General features: G+C 48.5%; 1 protein-coding gene across 5 annotated transcripts in view; it reads right to left on the bottom strand.

Moving 5' to 3' along the window:
* CLASP1 (cytoplasmic linker associated protein 1) overlaps positions 1–18,795 on the bottom strand; it is a 484,411-nt gene that overhangs the window by 11,661 nt on the left and 453,955 nt on the right. For all 5 annotated transcript variants that reach the window (XM_030210422.1, XM_030210418.1, XM_030210420.1 and 2 more), the window contains one exon: positions 4,933–5,139. In XM_030210422.1, coding sequence (XP_030066282.1) covers positions 4,933–5,139 — 207 coding nt within the window. The remainder of the gene's footprint in view (positions 1–4,932; positions 5,140–18,795) is intronic.

Here is an 18,795-nt window from a genome sequence, read left to right as displayed (position 1 = left end):
AGATAAAACACTATTATTTTATTTATAAACTTTATTTATTCATTATACCTGTATTACAATATTATAACTCTGCAAACAACATTACATATTCCCTATGCATCCCCTCCTTTCCCTCCCTCACAACCCCCACACCCTCCCACCCTCTCCTCTCCCCTTCCCTCCCCTTCTTCATTACCAGATGTGGTTTCTGATACCAGTGTCTCTATATTCGTCTTTGTTATTTACCACTGTCTTTTTATATTCTTGAAAGTGTTCATAATCGTGGGATCACCAATCGAGGAGCGTCCAGCTCAATCCCTGCTTGAGATCTCCATTCGCTGTATTTGGTCCATATTTTATTTTATGGAATTAACACTATTATTTTCTTAATGGGCTAATCAACATTAAAGGGAACTTCATATTCAAAATTGAAGGATGCCAGGTATGCATTTATGAATGAAAGGACTTATATAAATCTAACTGGTTACTATTAAGAAACAGAGCATCATGATTTAGTCTGTGCTATATACGGTTACATAAATGGTATCATAAAGCCAGTTTGGAGCTCATCATGAAACCAGCTGGGAGAATAATTATTTTTAAGTCAACTTACTTCAACAAAATTTTCTATGCTTTATAAAACTACCAGTTACAAAGAGAAGAGGGGATAGAGCTGGCTCTTTACAAAACCTGTCAAGCTGTGAGAGAAGAACAAGTCATTCTTAAGCATCCACTACCCATTCTTGTAGCTCAGAGGTTAAGTTAATTTGTGTCTGTTCACAAATGTAACTGAGAAATTAAACTGTACCTCTATAGGTGAAGTAAGGGCTTAGTAATACTGAGGAAGTAAAAAAAAAAACTCTGCACTAAACTTCAGCAGTTTTTAGCATGAGAAATAATTCTTATGCAGCTCATTTTGCATGCGTATTGTGCTTAGACTAGCATAGAGCTACTTCCTGATTAACACAGACATGTTTGTACATTAAAACCCTTGCTACAAGGAAAGTATTCCTAGTGCACAAAAAGTCAGTACACACTGGCCTAAAAGACTGCTGTGTGACCCAACCACCAAACTTCGTGAAGTTTTGCCCAATTAAAGTGGTCCATGTCCTCAATTATACCCCATCTATGAACTCTTCTTTGAGACTTTAGATCATCTCCCTTAGCTTCTAGCCGAGATTGGGTGGCAGAGCTGGTGGCGGGAGGCGGGGCTGGTGGTTGGGGGTGGGGATAGTGCTGGACAAAGTTATACAGTCTGTGCCAGAGCTGGTGGCGGAAGGCGGGGCTGGTGGTTGGGGGGCGGGGATAGTGCTGGGCAGACTTACACGGTCTGTGCCTTGAAAAGGACAGGTACAAATCAAGGTAAGGTATTCACAAAAAGTAGCACATATGAGTTTATCTTGTTGGGCAGACTGGATGGACCGTGCAGGTCTTTTTCTGCCGTCATTTACTATGTTACTATGTAGTTCACTGTTTAGAACTGCAGACTACCATACTAAGCTGGCTTTAAATGTTAATCCGCTTGGTTACCAGTTGGTAGAAAAAAGGGCTTTTTTTTATTTTTTAGAATGTTTAATTTTTCAGTTAAAAAGGACTTTGATAGCTATGTTTTCGGAGTAATCCACCATTCAATTTTGTCTTTCTTCTTCATGTTCAATTGTAAAGCGCTGCATTCGACTGGTAGCGCTATAGAAGTGTACAGTGGCGTACCAAGGGGGGGGCAGTCCACCCCGGGTGCACGCCGTTGGGGGGTGCCGCGGCGCGCGCCTGCTCTGAGTTTGCTAAACTTCTTTGCTCGTTCGCTGCAGCTCCCTCTGCCTCGGAACAGGTTACTTCCTGTTCCGGGGTAGAGGGAGCTGTAGCAAACGAGCAAAGAAGTTTAGCGAACTCGGAGCAGGCGCGCGCCGCGGCAACCCCCCCCAGCGGCGTGCACCCGGGGGGGGGGGCACATCGGCGCTCCGCCCCGGGTGCCATCCAGGCAAGGAACGCCACTGCAAGTGTATAGTAGTACTAATCTCCTGTCCTGTTATTTGACATCAGTTTGAGGATAGAATATGTTGGCACTGTGACCTGTATAATTTCATGCAGAGCTACATCAGTGCAACGGTGCTATCCATTTTTAGTTACAGAGCTTTTTCTGGATCATTAAAAAAAAAATCTATAACAAATGCACAAACACAATCTCCTCTTCTGAATGGTTTAAAGAAATTTGGAAGAAAGCCAACATTTTGGAGATTAGTTCACCTTTAGTGTCCAATGTTCCCGTAATAAGCCATATGGGAACAGATTGAGGGGAACATTGGACACTAAAGGGTTAATAATGCCCTTCTAGACAGCAAATGCATTAGGAGAGGGTGGGACGTGGCAACACTGAACCACAGGCCTCTCTTGAAAGGTCCTGTCCTGGTGCCAAGTGTGCCTTTGTAGTAGCTTGGAAGAGGTTGGGTGGTGGTGGCAAGGAAAAGGGAAGGGGGAGATGCTGGACATGAGGCCCAGGTAGGCAAGGGAAGATCCTGGACCCGAGGGTGAAGTAGAAAGGGGAAGGGGAGGCTGGATCCAAGGACAGGGTTAGGGAGGGGAAGGGGACATTCTGGCCACCTGGAGTAGAGGGTAGAAGGGGAAGGGGGATGCTGAACTAAGGAGAAGAGTAGGGGCCCGAGCCACCTCTGGGGCTAGGGAGGGGCAGGGCCCATGACTGAAGGTTTGCCTAGGACATTGGATACCCTTGGGCTGACCCTGGTGGTGATTGATGATTTAATATGGAAAAAAAGGAAACAAACACCAAAGGAGCAATTCTATAACTGGGTGCCACAATTTAGGCACCTAGATTTAATACGTTGAACATCAATTCTATAACAGCATCTGGGTACCAAAATTCCATTACAGAATAGAAGCGTAAAGCAGCATCAATGTGGCCACATGTATGTGCAGGACGTCAGACTCACAGAAACAGAAGCCTGCGCGGCCACATTGCTGATCTGCAAGGGCAGGCTTCTACATGGAATGTTGCTAGTGGAGGAGTAGCCTAGTGGTTAGTGCAGTGGACTTTGATCCTGCGGAACTGGGTTTGATTCCCACTGCAGCTCCCTGTGACTCTGGGCAAGTCACTTAACCCTGTATATACTATGTAAATCGCTTCCAATGTAGTTGCAAAAACCACAGAAAGGCGGTATATCTAGTCCTATTCCCTCCCCCCCCCCCCCCCCCCATGTAGGTCACAGCAGGGGTGGGCAACCATGGTACTTGAGTGCCACCATCCAGATGATTTTCACAAAGAATATTATTATTAATTTAGATTTTGCTCACAACTTTTTCAGTAGTAGCTCAAGGTGAGTTACATTCAGGTACACTGGATATTTCTCTGTCCAAGGAGGGCTCGCAATCTAAGTTTGATTTGTATGAAAACATGACTGGGTTGTGGCCCTCGACGACTGTGGTTGCCAACCCCTGGGCTATAGAAATCGACCAGTTAGCACGTAATTTGCCAATTAACTTAGGGGGTCTTTTACAAAGAAGCAATAGTGTTTTTAGCGAATGATAAAAATTAGCATGCGCTAACCATGTAGATTCCCATAATATTCCTATGCACGTAACTGTTACCTAACAACCAAAAACTGGAGATAATTGGAGTTAATCACTGCTAACTGGCACAAATTTGCAGTTATGCACTTAAGTTCATTTAGTTGCTATTTTAGAAACTCGGGGCCCTTTTACTAAAGGGTTGGCACGCAGGAACAGGCTTGCCACACGCCAATCTGGAACTGCCGCTGGCGCCCGGCAGTAGTTCACACCCCCAGCGAATGTCAATTCCGGCGCTTCAAATTATTTTCTATTTTTGTAGCGCCAGTGCTTACCCGGCAGTAATCGCTGCCTGGTTAGCGCAGGAGCCCTTATCACCACACCTCAATGGGTGGCGGTAATTGCTTCTCCCCTCAAAATGGCCGCACAGCAAGTGGTTCACTTGCCACCTGGCCATTTCTTCTTGAGAATAAAAGACAGCCTTTTACCTGCGTGTCAGCACGCGCCAAAAACATGTGCTAACGCTAGTGCAGGCCCCCTTTTACCTCAGCTCAATAAAAGGACCCCTTAGCGCGCAAATGCTATAGCATGTAACTTCAAGGGGGCACACATGTGCGATGGGCATGGGGATCAGGGGCGTGCCTAGCACTTACACCCAAAGATTCTAGAATACTTTCACTTATGCAACTACATTTAGATGTCGTTATTTATACCAGCCATTGACATGGCGCATTAATGCTGACTTACTCTAGTATTCTATAACTGCAATTAAGCACATAATAACATAAGTAATGCCATACTGGGGAAAGACCAAAGGCCCAAGCCCAGCATCCTGTCCCTGACAGCGGCCAATCCAGGTCAAGGGCACCTGGCAAGCTTCCCAAACGTACAAACATGTTATTCCCGAAATTGTGGATTTTTCCCAAGTCCATTTAGTAGCGGTCTATGGACTTGTCCTTTAGGAAACCGTCCAAACCCTTTTAAAACTCTGCCAAGCTAACCGCCTTCACTACGTTCTCCGGCAACGAATTCCAGAGTTTAATTACGCGTTGGGTGAAGAAACATTTTCTCCGATTTGTTTTAAATGTACTACACTGTAGTTTCCTCGCCTGCCCCCCTAGTCCTAGTATTTTTGGAACGCGTGAACAGATGCTTCACATCCACCTGTTCCACTCCACTCATTATTTTATATACCTCTATCATGTCTCCCCTCAGCCGTCTCTTCTCCAAGCTGAAAAGCCCTAGCCTCCAATACAGAATTTGCGCTTAGCATGCAACATCCTAGCATCTACATTTTCAAAATTACCCCCTAAATGTTACAGGTCATTTTATTTTTAAGTTTAATTGACTCACTTTTCTATATTCTCACATTAAGCATACATTCCTAGTTCTGTTTATGATAAAGGGATGATATAATTTGTATATCCACTGTACCTGTAATAATCCAGGGATGATATCAGGAAGTAGCTGATGTAAGGATTCTTTGGAAATCCTCTCAATAACCTTTGTCTGCATTTTAATAGCAGCTAGGTTAATAGGGTAGTCTGCTGTCTGAATGATTGGGCACAATACTTTGATGCACTGTTCAGGGTGTATGGAACTGGCCAAAGTGGAAGCTGCTTCCTCAGCTGCTCTAACAACCTAGAAAAGAGAGAAAAAAATATTTATATCCACTAAGGTGCAGTTCAAATGAATAAAAGATTACACTGAAGAATTATGGAAGGACAGCTTAATCCATAGCCATCCACTGTAAAATTTGAAGGCTGTTTTTAATTGATCCTTTGTAGGTTTTGTGACGTGTGTATGTACACTTTCCTATTTTTATTGTGGTTCTACACTTCTTTGTTTTTATGTTTGTAAACCACCTTAAACTGTTTTAGAATGACAGTATATCAGATGTGAAATAAACCATAAACCATACTGTTTTAGTTACGGAAGATAATAACAAAAAAACCCCAGATTTCCATCTTGCTCTGTGTTACTAGGCTAACTATTCAAATCTGAGCCAAAATGGTACCGAATAGCTACCACTAGCATCTAGGGATATCCACTTCCTATTTATTTCAAAAATGTATAATCAGAACAAATCCACCATTCTCTGCAGCTCATAATATTACATTCATAATCAAAAACATAAAATAATAATACACAAAAAATCAAACCATCATCTCTACAAGTGCATCAAAAGTAATATAAGAAAGGAAATAGACAGGTCAGCCCAACCATTAGGCAAGACCGGGTGGTCAAGGAAATAGCTTCTAGTGGGGCAGCAAGAAAGTAGCTGAAGTCAAAGCTAAACAGTAAGTCTTGACAGCCTCACAAACTCAAAGAACCATCAGTTCATTCCATAACAAATGTCATGAGTGCACAGTCCAGTAATAACCTGGCGTGTAGACTACTGCACAGTCTAACATGCAAATTTAACATTTAAAAGCATGATTTCCAATTATGTGTTTTTATAGAATTGTTGTAGGGTGAGCACAAGATTGTAAAGGTTATCAAAATCTTGGGAGCTAATGGGCTAAGGACTTGAAAAGTAATAGAGGGTGAGGGGGTGTTGACTGAAGGTTTACCTAGAGGGGCATAATCGAATGGGGACGACCATCTCTAAGGACATCCAGGCGAAGGGGCGGGGAAACCTGTTATTATCGAAACAAGATGGGCGTCCATCTTTTGTTTCGATAATACAGTCGGGGATGCCCAAATCTCAACATTTAGGTCGACCTTAGAGATGGTCGACCTAAATGTTGACCTTAGAGATGGTCTTCCCCGGTTTTCGGCCATAATGGAAAACGAGGACGCCCATCTCAAAAACGACCAAATCCAAGCCCTTTGGTCGTGGAAGGAGCCAGAATTTGTAGTGCACTGGTCCCCCTGACATGCCAGGACCCCAACCGGGCATCCTAGGGGGCACTGCAGTGGACTTCACAAATTGCTCCCAGATGCATAGCTCCCTTACCTTGTGTGCTGAGCCCCCCCCCCCAAAACCCACTCCCCACAACTGTACACCACTACCATAGCCCTAAGGGGTGAAGGGGGCACCTACATGTGGGTACAGTGGGTTTCGGGTGGGTTTTGGAGGGCTCACATTTACCACCACAAGTGTAACAGGTGGGGAGGGGGTGGGCTTGGTCCCCCTGGCTGAGGTGCTCCAGGGATCTGCATACTGCTGTCAAGGAGCTGGGTATGACATTTCAGGCTGGCATAGAGGCAGGCAAAAAATTTTTTTTAAGTTTTTTTTTTTTTTAGGGTGGGAGGGGGTTGATGACCACCGGGGGAGTAAGGGGAGGTGATCCCCGATTCCCTCCGGTGGTCATCTGGTCAGTTCAGGCACTTTTTCACAGCTTGGTGGCAAGAAAAAATGGACCAAGTAAAGTCGGCCAAGTGCTCGTCAGGGACGCCCTTCTTTTTTCCATTATCGGCCGAGGACGCCCATCTCCTAATCACGCCCCAGTCCCGCCTTCGCTACGGTGCCGACATGCCCCCATGAACTTTGGTCGTCCCCGCGACAGGAAGCAGTTGAGGACGCCCAAAATCAGCTTTCGATTATGCCGATTTGGCCAAGCTAGTGTGCCCACCATCCTGGAGATAGAAATAAATATCCCACCATCCCTAGAATCAGGCTACATGAACAGGGCTGAGTTATACTAGTGGAAGAGTGTGGGAAGCAAGCATTAGTGGTGTTCACAACTGTTAATCTTTTGCAGATAAATAGAAGACTAAAGTAATAAATAATTTTTAAATGATGCCAATTTATGTCCAAGCACAGTGCATGCAACTGTTCTAACAATCTCAAAATGCTGTAATCAGAAATCCACAACTGGGACAAAAAAACAGACCAGAAAAAAAGTCAAAAGGAAAGAAGCAAGGATTAGTACAATAATTGATTTTACACAATTAAGTCCAAATTACAAGAATGGCAGTCTGGGACACGGAGACAGTGTTCAATAAAGAAAAAAATTAACTTAAATACTTCATTCAAAAGACGCCCAAGAATGAATTATTATTGGGAACAGACTGCTCTTGCACTGCAGGAACAGATTCTTGGCAAGTTATTTTAACATGAAGAATAGCTGAGCACCAAAGAATTCATCCAAAGCAGACAAATTTTTAAACTGTGTTTGTGCTCACATATGTCACCTTCGTAATTCAAAGTAAAACAAAGTTGCTTACCTGTGATGGGGGTTGTTTGTAGACAGAGTATAAATGTCATCCAAAAGGGGGGAGAGAGAGAAAGAGAGCGAGAGAGAGAGAGCTAACTTTAAAGACTCTGAGCAAATGCAGCCAACTCCCACGCTAGTATCTCAGGGGCACTTTTACTACGCTGTGCATGGCTCTACGCACGCCAAGGTAAAATTATGTATAATCATACCTGATAATTTTCTTTCCATTAATCATAGCTGATCAATCCATAGACTGGTGGGTTGTGTCCATCTACCAGCAGGTGGAGATAGAGAGCAAACTTTTGCCTCCCTATATGTGGTCATGTGCTGCCGGAAACTCCTCAGTATGTCGATATCAAAGCTCCATCCGCAGGACTCAGCACTTAGAGAATTACACCCACGAAGGGACACTCTGCCCAGCTCACCACCGCCGAAACGGGGGAGGGGAATTAACCCAGCTCATCCCCACACAAGTGGGGGAGGGGAATCCGTCCAGCTCATCCCCGCGGAGCGGGGGAGGGACACCACACCCGCCGATGCGGGGGGATCTGGCTTATCCTGCAACCGCAACCGCGGGAGGAGCTGACTGACCCTAACACCGCCGAAGCGGGAGGGGTACAAAGCTGCCCTACAGCCGCACGAAGCGGGAGGGAGTGCCGGCAGAATTTAAGTCTCAATCCAGCCCCGTAAAACGGAGGGGAGAGGAATGCAGCAGCTCACTGTAACACAAACTCGTCTTAACTCTTGAAGAATCCAAGTGAAAAAAACTTGAACACGAAGTCTTTCTGAAGTAACTGAAGACTAAACTTGAACCTGAAATGCAACCAGAATAAAAACAGTACAGATATCTGGGAGGGGCTATGGATTGATCAGCTATGATTAATGGAAAGAAAATTATCAGGTATGATTATACATAATTTTACCTTCCATATCATCAAGCTGATCAATCCATAGACTGGTGGGATGTACCGAAGCAGTACTCACCCAGGGCGGGACATTGAAATCCCTGACCTCAACACTGAAGCTCCAAACCGGGCCTCCGCCCGTGCAACCACAGTCAAACGGTAATGCTTGGAGAATGTATGAGCCGAAGCCCAAGTTGCCGCCTTGCATATCTCTTCCAAGGAGACGGATCCGGCCTCTGCCATCGAGGCCGCCTGAGCTCTCGTGGAGTGAGCCTTCAGCTGGATAGGCGGCACCTTCCCCGCGGCCACATAAGCCGCTGCAATGGCTTCCTTGACCCATCTTGCCACTGTAGGCTTAGCAGCCTGCAGACCCTTACGAGGACCTGCAAACAGGACAAACAGATGATCCGATTTCCGGAAATCATTGGTCACTTCCAAGTATCTGATGATGACTCGTCTCACATCCAGATATTTAAGAGCAGAGTACTCCTCTGGGTAGTCCTCCCTACGAAAGGAAGGGAGACAGAGCTGCTGATTCACATGGAAGCGAGAAACAATCTTGGGCAGGAAGGAAGGCACTGTGCGGATAGTCACTCCTGCCTCAGTGAACTGCAGAAAAGGCTCTCGACATGAGAGCGCCTGGAGCTCGGAAACTCTTCTGGCTGAAGTGATAGCCACCAAAAAGACTGCTTTCAACGTCAGGTCTTTCAGAGATGCCCTTGACAAGGGTTCAAAAGGCGGCTTCTGCAATGCTCTTAGTACCAGGTTGAGATTCCACGCAGGCACCACTGAGTGCAGAGGAGGGCGCAGGTGACTAACTCCCTTGAGAAAGCGCACCACATCTGGCTGCGAAGCCAGGGAAGCACCCTTCAGGCGGCCCCTGAAGCAAGCCAGAGCCGCTACCTGGACTTTAAGGGAACTGAGCGACAGGCCTTTCTCCAGATCTTCTTGCAGGAACGCCAACACTGAAGAAATTGGAGCAGTGAAGGGAGAAAGTGAGCCTGCTTCACACCACGCTGCAAAGATACGCCAAACCCTGGCGTAAGCAGTAGAAGTAGAGCGCTTCCTCGCTCTCAGCATAGTGGCGATGACCTTGTCTGAGAAGCCCTTCTTCCTCAGACGCTGCCGCTCAATAGCCAGGCCGTAAGACCAAAGGGGGAGGGATCCTCCATCACCACGGGACCCTGATGTAACAGGCCCTGCTCCACTGACAGCCGCAGAGGATCGTCGACTGAGAGCCTGATCAAGTCCGCATACCAGGGACGCCTGGGCCAATCCGGACCCACCAGGATTACCCTGCCGGGATGCTTTGCCACCCGGTCTAGCACCCTGCCCAACATGGGCCAGGGCGGGAACACATAGAGAAGCTCTTGTGTCGGCCACTGTTGGAGAAGAGCATCTACTCCCAGGGATCGAGGGTCCCGTCCTCTGCTGAAAAAGCGCGGCACTTGGCAATTGGCCGATGACGCCATCAGATCTAGGCTCGGCTGGCCCCAGCGCTTCGTGATGTCCAAGAACGCCTGAGCAGATAGCTGCCACTCTCCGGGCTCCAAGGTATGGCGACTGAGAAAGTCCGCCTTGACATTCATGACTCCGGCAATGTGGGCCGCTGAAAGCTGCTCCAGGTTCACTTCCGCCCACTGGCAAAGATTCATAGCCTCCTTGGCTAGAGGGGCGCTCTTGGTACCTCCCTGGCGGTTGACATAGGCCACAGCCGTGGCATTGTCCGACAGGACCCGTACAGGCTTCAACATCAGTACTGGGATGAACTCCAAAAGCGCCAACCGAATGGCTCTGAGTTCCAGGAGGTTGATAGACCACTTTGCCTCTGCAGGAGACCAGAGCCCCTGCGCTGTCCTTCCCAAGCAGTGGGCTCCCCAGCCCGACAACGAGGTGTCCGTCGTGACGACAATCCACTCTGGGGTCACCAGAGGCATTCCCGCAGACAACTTGTCTGTCTGCATCCACCAGCTCAGCGCCTTGCGCACTGCTGGGTCCAAGGGAAGGCGCACAGCATAATCCTCCGACATCGGAGTCCAGCGCTGCAGCAAAGAGTGTTGAAGCGGTCTCATATGAGCCCTGGCCCAGGGCACAACTTCCATCGTGGCCGTCATAGAGCCCAACAGCTGCACATAGTCCCAAGCCCGAAGGGGAGAGGCTACTAGGAACTGGTCCACCTGAGCCTGAAGTTTGACAATCCGATTGTCTGGCAGGAACACTCTGCCCACTTGGGTGTCGAATCGAACTCCCAGGTACTCCAGGGACTGAGTCGGGCGCAGCTGGCTTTTCTCCCAGTTGATGATCCATCCCAGGGAGCTCAAAAGAGCAACTACCCGGTCCACAGCTTTGCCGCACTCTGCATAAGAGGGGGCTCGGATCAACCAGTCGTCCAGATAAGGATGGACTTGTACCCCTTCCTTTCGTAGGAAGGCCGCGATGACCACCATTACTTTGGAAAAGGTCCGCGGAGCAGTAGCCAACCCGAAAGGGAGGGCTCTGAACTGGAAGTGTCGTCCCAGGACTGCAAAACGCAGAAAGCGTTGATGAGGAGGCCAGATGGGAATATGCAGGTACGCTTCCTTGATGTCCAAGGATGCCAGGAACTCTCCTGCCTTCACTGCCGCTATAACAGAGCGGAGAGTCTCCATGCGAAAGTGCCGCACTTTCAAGGCCCGATTGACCCCTTTGAGGTCGAGGATAGGCCGGACAGAACCTCCTTTCTTTGGTACCACAAAGTAAATGGAGTAACGTCCCTTGCCAAGCTGACTTTCTGGCACCGGAACGACCGCGCCCAGGCGGATCAGATTGTCCAAGGTCTGCTGCACTGCCACAGCTTTGACCGGAGACTTGCAGGGAGAGAGTACAAACCCGTCTTTTAAGGGTCGGCAGAACTCTAGTTTGTAGCCGTCTCTGATGACTTCCAGCACCCACGCGTCTGAAGTTATTGTGGTCCACTCGCCCAGAAACGAGGACAGCCGTCCTCCAATCTGCACTGGGGCGTGGACCAAGACCCCGTCATTGGGTACGAGACCCTGGGGGAGGACCGGAGGGAGCACCTCCGGGACGGCGGTCTCTGCGAAAGGAATGCTGCTTGGGGGAGAAATTCCTCTTGAAGGAAGAGGGGGCAGAGGAACCCGACTTGCCCGGGCGGTACCGACGGGCTTCCTGCAACCGTCCTCTGGAGGTACCGGGACGAGTACTAGCCCGAGCCCTGACCTCTGGTAATTTCTTGCCCTTAGACGTGCCGAGATCGGTCACGATTTTGTCCAGCTCGACCCCAAAGAGCAGCTTGCCTTTAAAAGGCAACCTAGCCAGGCGGGATTTAGAGGCGTGGTCAGCAGACCAATGTTTCAGCCAAAGCCACCGCCGCGCAGAGATTGTCTGAGCCATGCCTTTCGCTGAGGCCCTCAAGACATCATACAGCAAGTCTGCCAAATAGGCTAAGCCCGATTCCAGGGCCGGCCAATCAGCCCTCAAGGAATGATCCGAGGGGGAAGCCCGCTGCACCATAGTCAGGCACGCCCTGGCCACATAGGAGCCGCAAACTGAGGCCTGCAAACTTAAAGCAGCCGCCTCAAAGGACGACCTTAAGGCCGCCTCCAATCTTCTGTCTTGGGCGTCCTTTAGGGCCGTGCCACCTTCCACCGGCAACGCCGTTTTCTTAGTCACCACAGTGATTAAAGAATCCACGGTAGGCCACAGATAGGCCTCACGTTCACTCACAGCCAAAGGATAGAGGCGGGACATAGCCCTAGCCACTATAAGGCTCGCTTCTGGGACATCCCATTGAGCCGAAATTAAGGTGTGCATGGCATCATGCACGTGGAAGGTTCTAGGCGGGCGCTTCGTCCCCAGCATAATGGCAGAGCCAACAGGGGCTGAGGGAGAGACGTCCTCCGGAGAGGAAATCTTCAAAGTGTCCATGGCCTGTAACAACAGGTTGGGCAAATCCTCTGGGCTAAAAAGCCGCGCTGCAGAGGGGTCATCCGCTCCATCCGAGCGGGGATCCGTCTCCACCAAGGAATCCGCAAAGGACCGTTGGGAGACCTCAGACACGCTGCCCTCATCTACATCGGAGGAGACAAATTCCTCCAAGGCCTGGGAATCAACCCGAGGGCGTTTACCTCTGGGAACCTCAACCTCTTTACCAGACGAGGGAGCAGGGGCAGCGTTGTGCATGAGGAAGGCCTGATGCAGCAGCAAAACAAACTCGGGGGAGAAACCCCCCAGACTGTGCACTTCCGCAGTCTGGGCAATAGCCCTAGACGCACCCTCAACCGGCGCTCGCAACAGCGGGGGAGAGACATGCTGCGCATCCAAAATGGCATCCGGCGCGAAACTCCGCGAAGGAGCCGCGCGGGAAGAACGGCTCTTAACTTTAGCCGCTTCTGTGCCGTCGCCCAAATTAAGAGCGTTCATGGCATTAATGTCTCCAACCTCAAGGGCGGCCCAAGAAGAAGCCGTCCGAGCCGCGTGGCCGGCCAAGATGGCGGAGGCGAGGAGCGGGGGATGGGCGTTTATGGCGGGAAAAACCGCCACGCCGGAGGAAGGACCGGGACATTCATCGGTCACAAAACTGTCACCCAACAAGGGCGAATCAGGCTTGAAGACCCCCGCATCCCCTCTAGAAGCGCTCAAGCGACCCGGGGAGCGACCCTTTGCGCCCTCGCCCTCCGACGCCATATGCCACGAGGAGAAGAATCGGGGAACCCCCTGCCCGCTATAAAAAGGTAAAAATTACCTGCTGTCCGCTCCGAGTTGTAACGACCTGGTGTCCCAGTGAGTAGCTGCAATAGACGCTTAAATAAACGTCGAAATAAACGCCTTTAAGGACGTTCAAAATTTTTTTTTTTTTTTTTAACGGAGCCAGCGGGAGGGGGGAGAAAAGGAGGGACCTGGCACCACCAGGTTTGCACTTGCTCAAAAGAGCCCTCAACCCCAGGCACTCAACAAAACCTAAAAATTAGGCTTGGAGGCCTAGCCAGAGCTGCTGCTGTGTGTGACCACCACCTGCTGAGATAGAGAACATACTGAGGAGTTTCCGGCAGCACATGACCACATATAGGGAGGCAAAAGTTTGCTCTCTATCTCCACCTGCTGGTAGATGGACACAACCCACCAGTCTATGGATTGATCAGCTTGATGATATGGAAAATGGAGTTACTGCATGGCTACCGCGTGGCTCTTATGGTAATTTCAGTTTTGGTACATGGCCGAAAAATAATCTTTATTTTCGGCCACGTGTGTCTAATTTACAATATTCTACTACACGTAAATTTTGGTTTCGCCCATGCCTCACCCAAGCTCCTTTCTTATTATTGCTCACCATGCATTCACATGCTAAGTGAGTTGAATGCATCATTTACAAAACAGCTAGTATTCTATCATATAAGCACGCAAATGGCACTTAAATTTAGGCATTAACTTATAGAATGAGGGGGCATATGCTGAGCATGTAAGATGTGCTCCACATTCATCTACCTCTGCAAAAACTGCTGCCAGTTAAACCTGAGTACGGAGACAGACAGGAAGAAAAGCCTTAAATATCATGATAGAGGTATATAAAATAGTGGAACAGGTGAATGTGAAGTGTCTGTTCACGCTTTCCAAAAATACTAGGACAAGGGGGCATGCGATGAAACCAGTGGCCTTCCGAGGGGCGCTGACACCCGGGGCAGATCACCGATGCGCCCCGCCCCCCCCCATGCAGCGCCCCCCTCGTGCAGCGCAACCCCCCCCCCCCCCCGGCGAAGGTGAAGGCGGTTAGCTTAGCAGAGTTTAAAAAGGGGTTAGACGGTTTCCTAAAGGACAAGTCCATAAACCGCTACTAAATGGGAAAAATCCACAATTCCAGGAATAACATGTATAGAATGTTTGTACGTTTGGGAAGCTTGCCAGGTGCCCTTGGCCTGGATTGGCCGCTGTCATGGACAGGATGCTGGGCTCGATGGACCCTTGGGTCTTTTCCCAGTGTGGCATTACTTATGTACTTATCTGGAAGACTGTGTGTATATATTGCTTCATGTAGAGCTGATGGACTGCAATTCATGCAGATAACACTGCATCCTCAAATGCAGGCGATGGGGTCAGTTCAGAACCAGCATGATCACCAGAAAGGGAGGGGAGACCCCCCACAGTAGCATCCTGCCTATCAGAGGCCAGGGGAAAGAAACAAACAAGGGAATTCTGTATATGGCGCCGAACATTAGGTGCTACGTCCACACCAAAAATTCAGTATGGAAAAGCGTTCTAATGTATACAAGGTACCAAAACAGGGCAAAAATAGCAGATTCATGTAAAAACATATGCACCCATTTATAGAATAGCACCTAAGTGTTTCCGTATGGATCTGCAAAGGGAGCGTGACGATGGGAGGGGCAGATAAGGAGTGCTCCATTAAAATGTGCAGTGTTGTAGAATATTGCAGATTTGAGCCCAACTTGCGCACCAGGATTGACACCTGATCTCAGCTGGTATAACTCCTTGGGTCCAAAGAAGGTGCCAATCTCGGAACACCCGTTATAGAATACCGTTTAGTGTCAATTTTTTGGTGCCGAATTTTGAGTGCCATGTACTGAGTCCACTACAAACTGGCTCCCAGTTGGGCCAGGAGAGGAATTTCTGGTGATGAGAAGTAGAATATGGTAAGTAGAAGATAGCAGAAAAAGGCACAGTTATGCTTGATTTAACCCTGTAAAGTTCCCTGAAGAAGCCCTTGTGGGTGAAACTCAGCACTGTGTTGAAGTTATTCAAAGCTTTGGAAGATGTTTCTTATGGATTCTGTTACTTTTTCAGTGATGTGATTTCCTCACTTTAGGATTGGTCAAGGACCCATCTATTTGATTTCTTGACTGTCCATGATATTCACAATAGTCGTCTCCAGCGCCACAACTCAAATGCCTCAATACTCTTTCTATTCTGCTTTCTTATGGTGCAACTTTCGCATCTATACAATGTAATAGAAAAAAAACACAATCTGTATAATTTGAATTTTTGCTGGTAATGAAACATCATCTGACTTGAAAACCTTTTCCAAACCCTTCACTGCAGCTCTACAAAGTGCTATCTTGCACCTCCTGACTACTGGAGCCTTTGCTGTTGATAATTGATCCTAAAAGGCAGACACTGTCTATGACTTCAATATTTTCACTATCAATTCTGAAGCTTGTTTTTGCTCCTGTTGTCATCAATTTTGTCTTTTTAGATTCCGTTTTACTTCAATTTTTTCACTTTCAGGCTCATTTCCGAAAGAGAAGGATGCCCATCTTTCAACACAAATCGGAAGATGGGTGTCCTTCTCACAAGGTCACCCAAATCGACATAATTGAAAGCCGATTTTGGGCATCCCCAACTGCTTTCCGTCGCGGGGATGACCAAAGTTCATGGGGGTGTGTCGGAGGCGTGGCGAAGGCGGGACTGAGGCGTGCCTAACACATGGGCGTCCTCGACCCATAATGGAAAAAAAAGGGTGTCCCTGACGAGCACTTGAACGACTTTGCCTGGTCCTGTTTTTCTTATAACCAAAACACAAAAAGGTGCCCGAACTGACCAGATGACCACCGGAGAGAATCGGGGAGGACCTCCCCTTACTCCCCCAGGGGTCACTAACTCCCCCAGGGGTCACTAACCCCCTCCCACCCTCAAAAAACATCTTTAAAAATCTTTTGTGCCAGCCTCTATGCCAGCCTTAAATGCCATACTCAGGTCCATCGCAGCAGTATGCAGGTACCTGGAGCAGTTTTAGTGGGTGCAGTGCACTTCAGGCAGACGGACCCAGGCCCACCCACCCCACACCTGTTACACTTGTGGTGGTAAATGTGAGCCCTCCAAAACCCACCACAAACCCACTGAACCCACATCTAGGTGCCCCCCTTCACCCGTAAGAGCTATGGTAGTGGTGTACAGTTGTGGGCAGTGGGTTTTTGGGGGGGGGGGGGGTTGGAGGCTCAGCACACAAGGTAAGGGAGCTATGTACCTGGGAGCAATTTATGAAGTCCACTAGGGTGCCCGGTTGGTGTCCTGGCATGTCAGGGGGACCAGTGCACTACGAATGCTGGCTCCTCCCACAACCAAAGGGTTTGCATTTGGTCATTTCTGAGATGGGCGTCCTTGGTTTCCATTATCACCGAAAATCAGACCATCTCTAAGGACGACCTAAATGTCAAGATTTGGGCGTCCCCAACCATATTATCGAAACGAAAGATGGACGTTCATCTTGTTTTGAAAGTACGGGTTTCCCCGCCCCTTCGCCGGGACGTTTTGCGAGAACGTCCTCAGCAGAACTTGGGCGTCCCTTTCGATTATGCCCCTCCTTGTGTCTTAACTTTATCAATAAGGACCTCTAAATCTTCTTCACTTCCAGCTATTACTGTAGTGTCAGCAGCACATCGGAAGTTCTTGAAAGAGGTTTCAGAACTGAAAGAAGGAATATCATCATCTTCTAATCCTCACTCATTATGTGTTCTGCACACAAAATGAACAAATAGGGAGAGAGAATGTAGCCCTCTTGAACTCCTTTGCCGATCAGACAAAAAATAGTGGTTCCAACTATCTCTATATATCCACATGCACACAGAGAAAGAAACCACATAATACTACTTAATATGCTCTTAACTCTCATAACAGGGGATAGGTAAATACACCATAAATGAGTTATGAATTCCAAAGAGCCAAAAGGATAATTACTTTTTCATGCAGAGTGTATGCTGCTTTCCATCATACTTCAAATGAACAAATTCCCTTGAAAAGATCCCTTCTCTGTGGCCCTGATGCTGCTTTCTTATTGGGTTATATACTGTAAACAGCAGATATCTTGGAACAAATTATGTTGCTGATTTTTTTCATGCTGACCCAACAGTGAAACAGGGATAAGCAAATTATACACCTTCAGTTCTAACATGAAATGGCCCATTCATCCACTGCAATCATATTCATCAGTGCTGTTCAAAGTACTAAGTCAAAGTACTTAAGTAAAAGTAAAAATAAATGTGTATTTTGCTACTTCAAGTAAAAGTACAGTGAAGAACACATTTAAAAATGTACTTAAGTTAAAAAAAAAAGTTATTGCCTAATACTTTTTGAGTAAAAAGTAAAAGTACCGCAATTGCAATGAATGTAACCATTGCTAACATTTTTATCCCAACTTTATTGCTCTTCAATTCAATCTACTTTGCTTTCAACAAATCTAAATTTTTGGAAATGACTGTCACTCACGTGAGTACACTTAACATAGTAACATAGTAGATGACGGCAGAAAAAGACCTGCACGGTCCATCCAGTCTGCCCAACAAGATAACTCATATGTGCTACTTTTTGTGTATACCCTACTTCAATTTGTACCTGTGCTCTTCAGGGCACAGACCGTATAAGTCTGCCCAGCACTATCCCCGCCTCCCAACCACCGGCTCTGGCACAGACCGTATAAGTCTGCCCAGCACTATCCCCACCTCCCAACCACTGGCTCTGGCACAGACCGTATAGGTCTGCCCAGCACTATCCCTGCCTCCCACCACCAGCTCTGGCACAGACCGTATAAGTCTGCCCAGCACTATCCCTGCCTCCTAACCACCAGTCCCGCTTCCCACCACCGGCTCTGGCACAGATCGTATAAGTCTGCCCAGCACTATCCCCGCCTCCCAACCACCGGCTCTGGCACAGACCGTGTAAGTCTGCCCAGCACTATCCCTGCCTCCCAACCACCAGTCCCCACCTCCCAACCACTGGCTCTGGCACAGACCGTATAGGTCTGCCCAGCACTATCCCTGCCTCCCACCACCAGCTCTGGCACAGACCGTATAAGTCTGCCCAGCACTATCCCTGCCTCCCAACCACCAGTCCCGCTTCCCACCACCGGCTCTGGCACAGATCGTATAAGTCTGCCCAGCACTATCCCCGCCTCCCAACCACCGGCTCTGGCACAGACCGTATAAGTCTGCCCAGCACTATCCCCACCTCCCAACCACTGGCTCTGGCACAGACCGTATAGGTCTGCCCAGCACTATCCCTGCCTCCCACCACCAGCTCTGGCACAGACCGTATAAGTCTGCCCAGCACTATCCCTGCCTCCCAACCACCAGTCCAGCTTCCCACCACCGGCTCTGGCACAGATCGTATAAGTCTGCCCAGCACTATCCCCGCCTCCCAACCACCGGCTCTGGCACAGACCGTGTAAGTCTGCCCAGCACTATCCCTGCCTCCCAACCACCAGTCCCCGCCTCCCAACCACCGGC

The sequence above is a fragment of the Microcaecilia unicolor genome, chromosome 7, assembly GCF_901765095.1.
Source record: "Microcaecilia unicolor chromosome 7, aMicUni1.1, whole genome shotgun sequence".
NCBI classification, from domain to species: Eukaryota; Metazoa; Chordata; class Amphibia; order Gymnophiona; family Siphonopidae; genus Microcaecilia; species Microcaecilia unicolor.
Note: the sequence above shows the minus strand (reverse complement) of the source record. Positions and strands in the feature narration are given on the sequence as shown.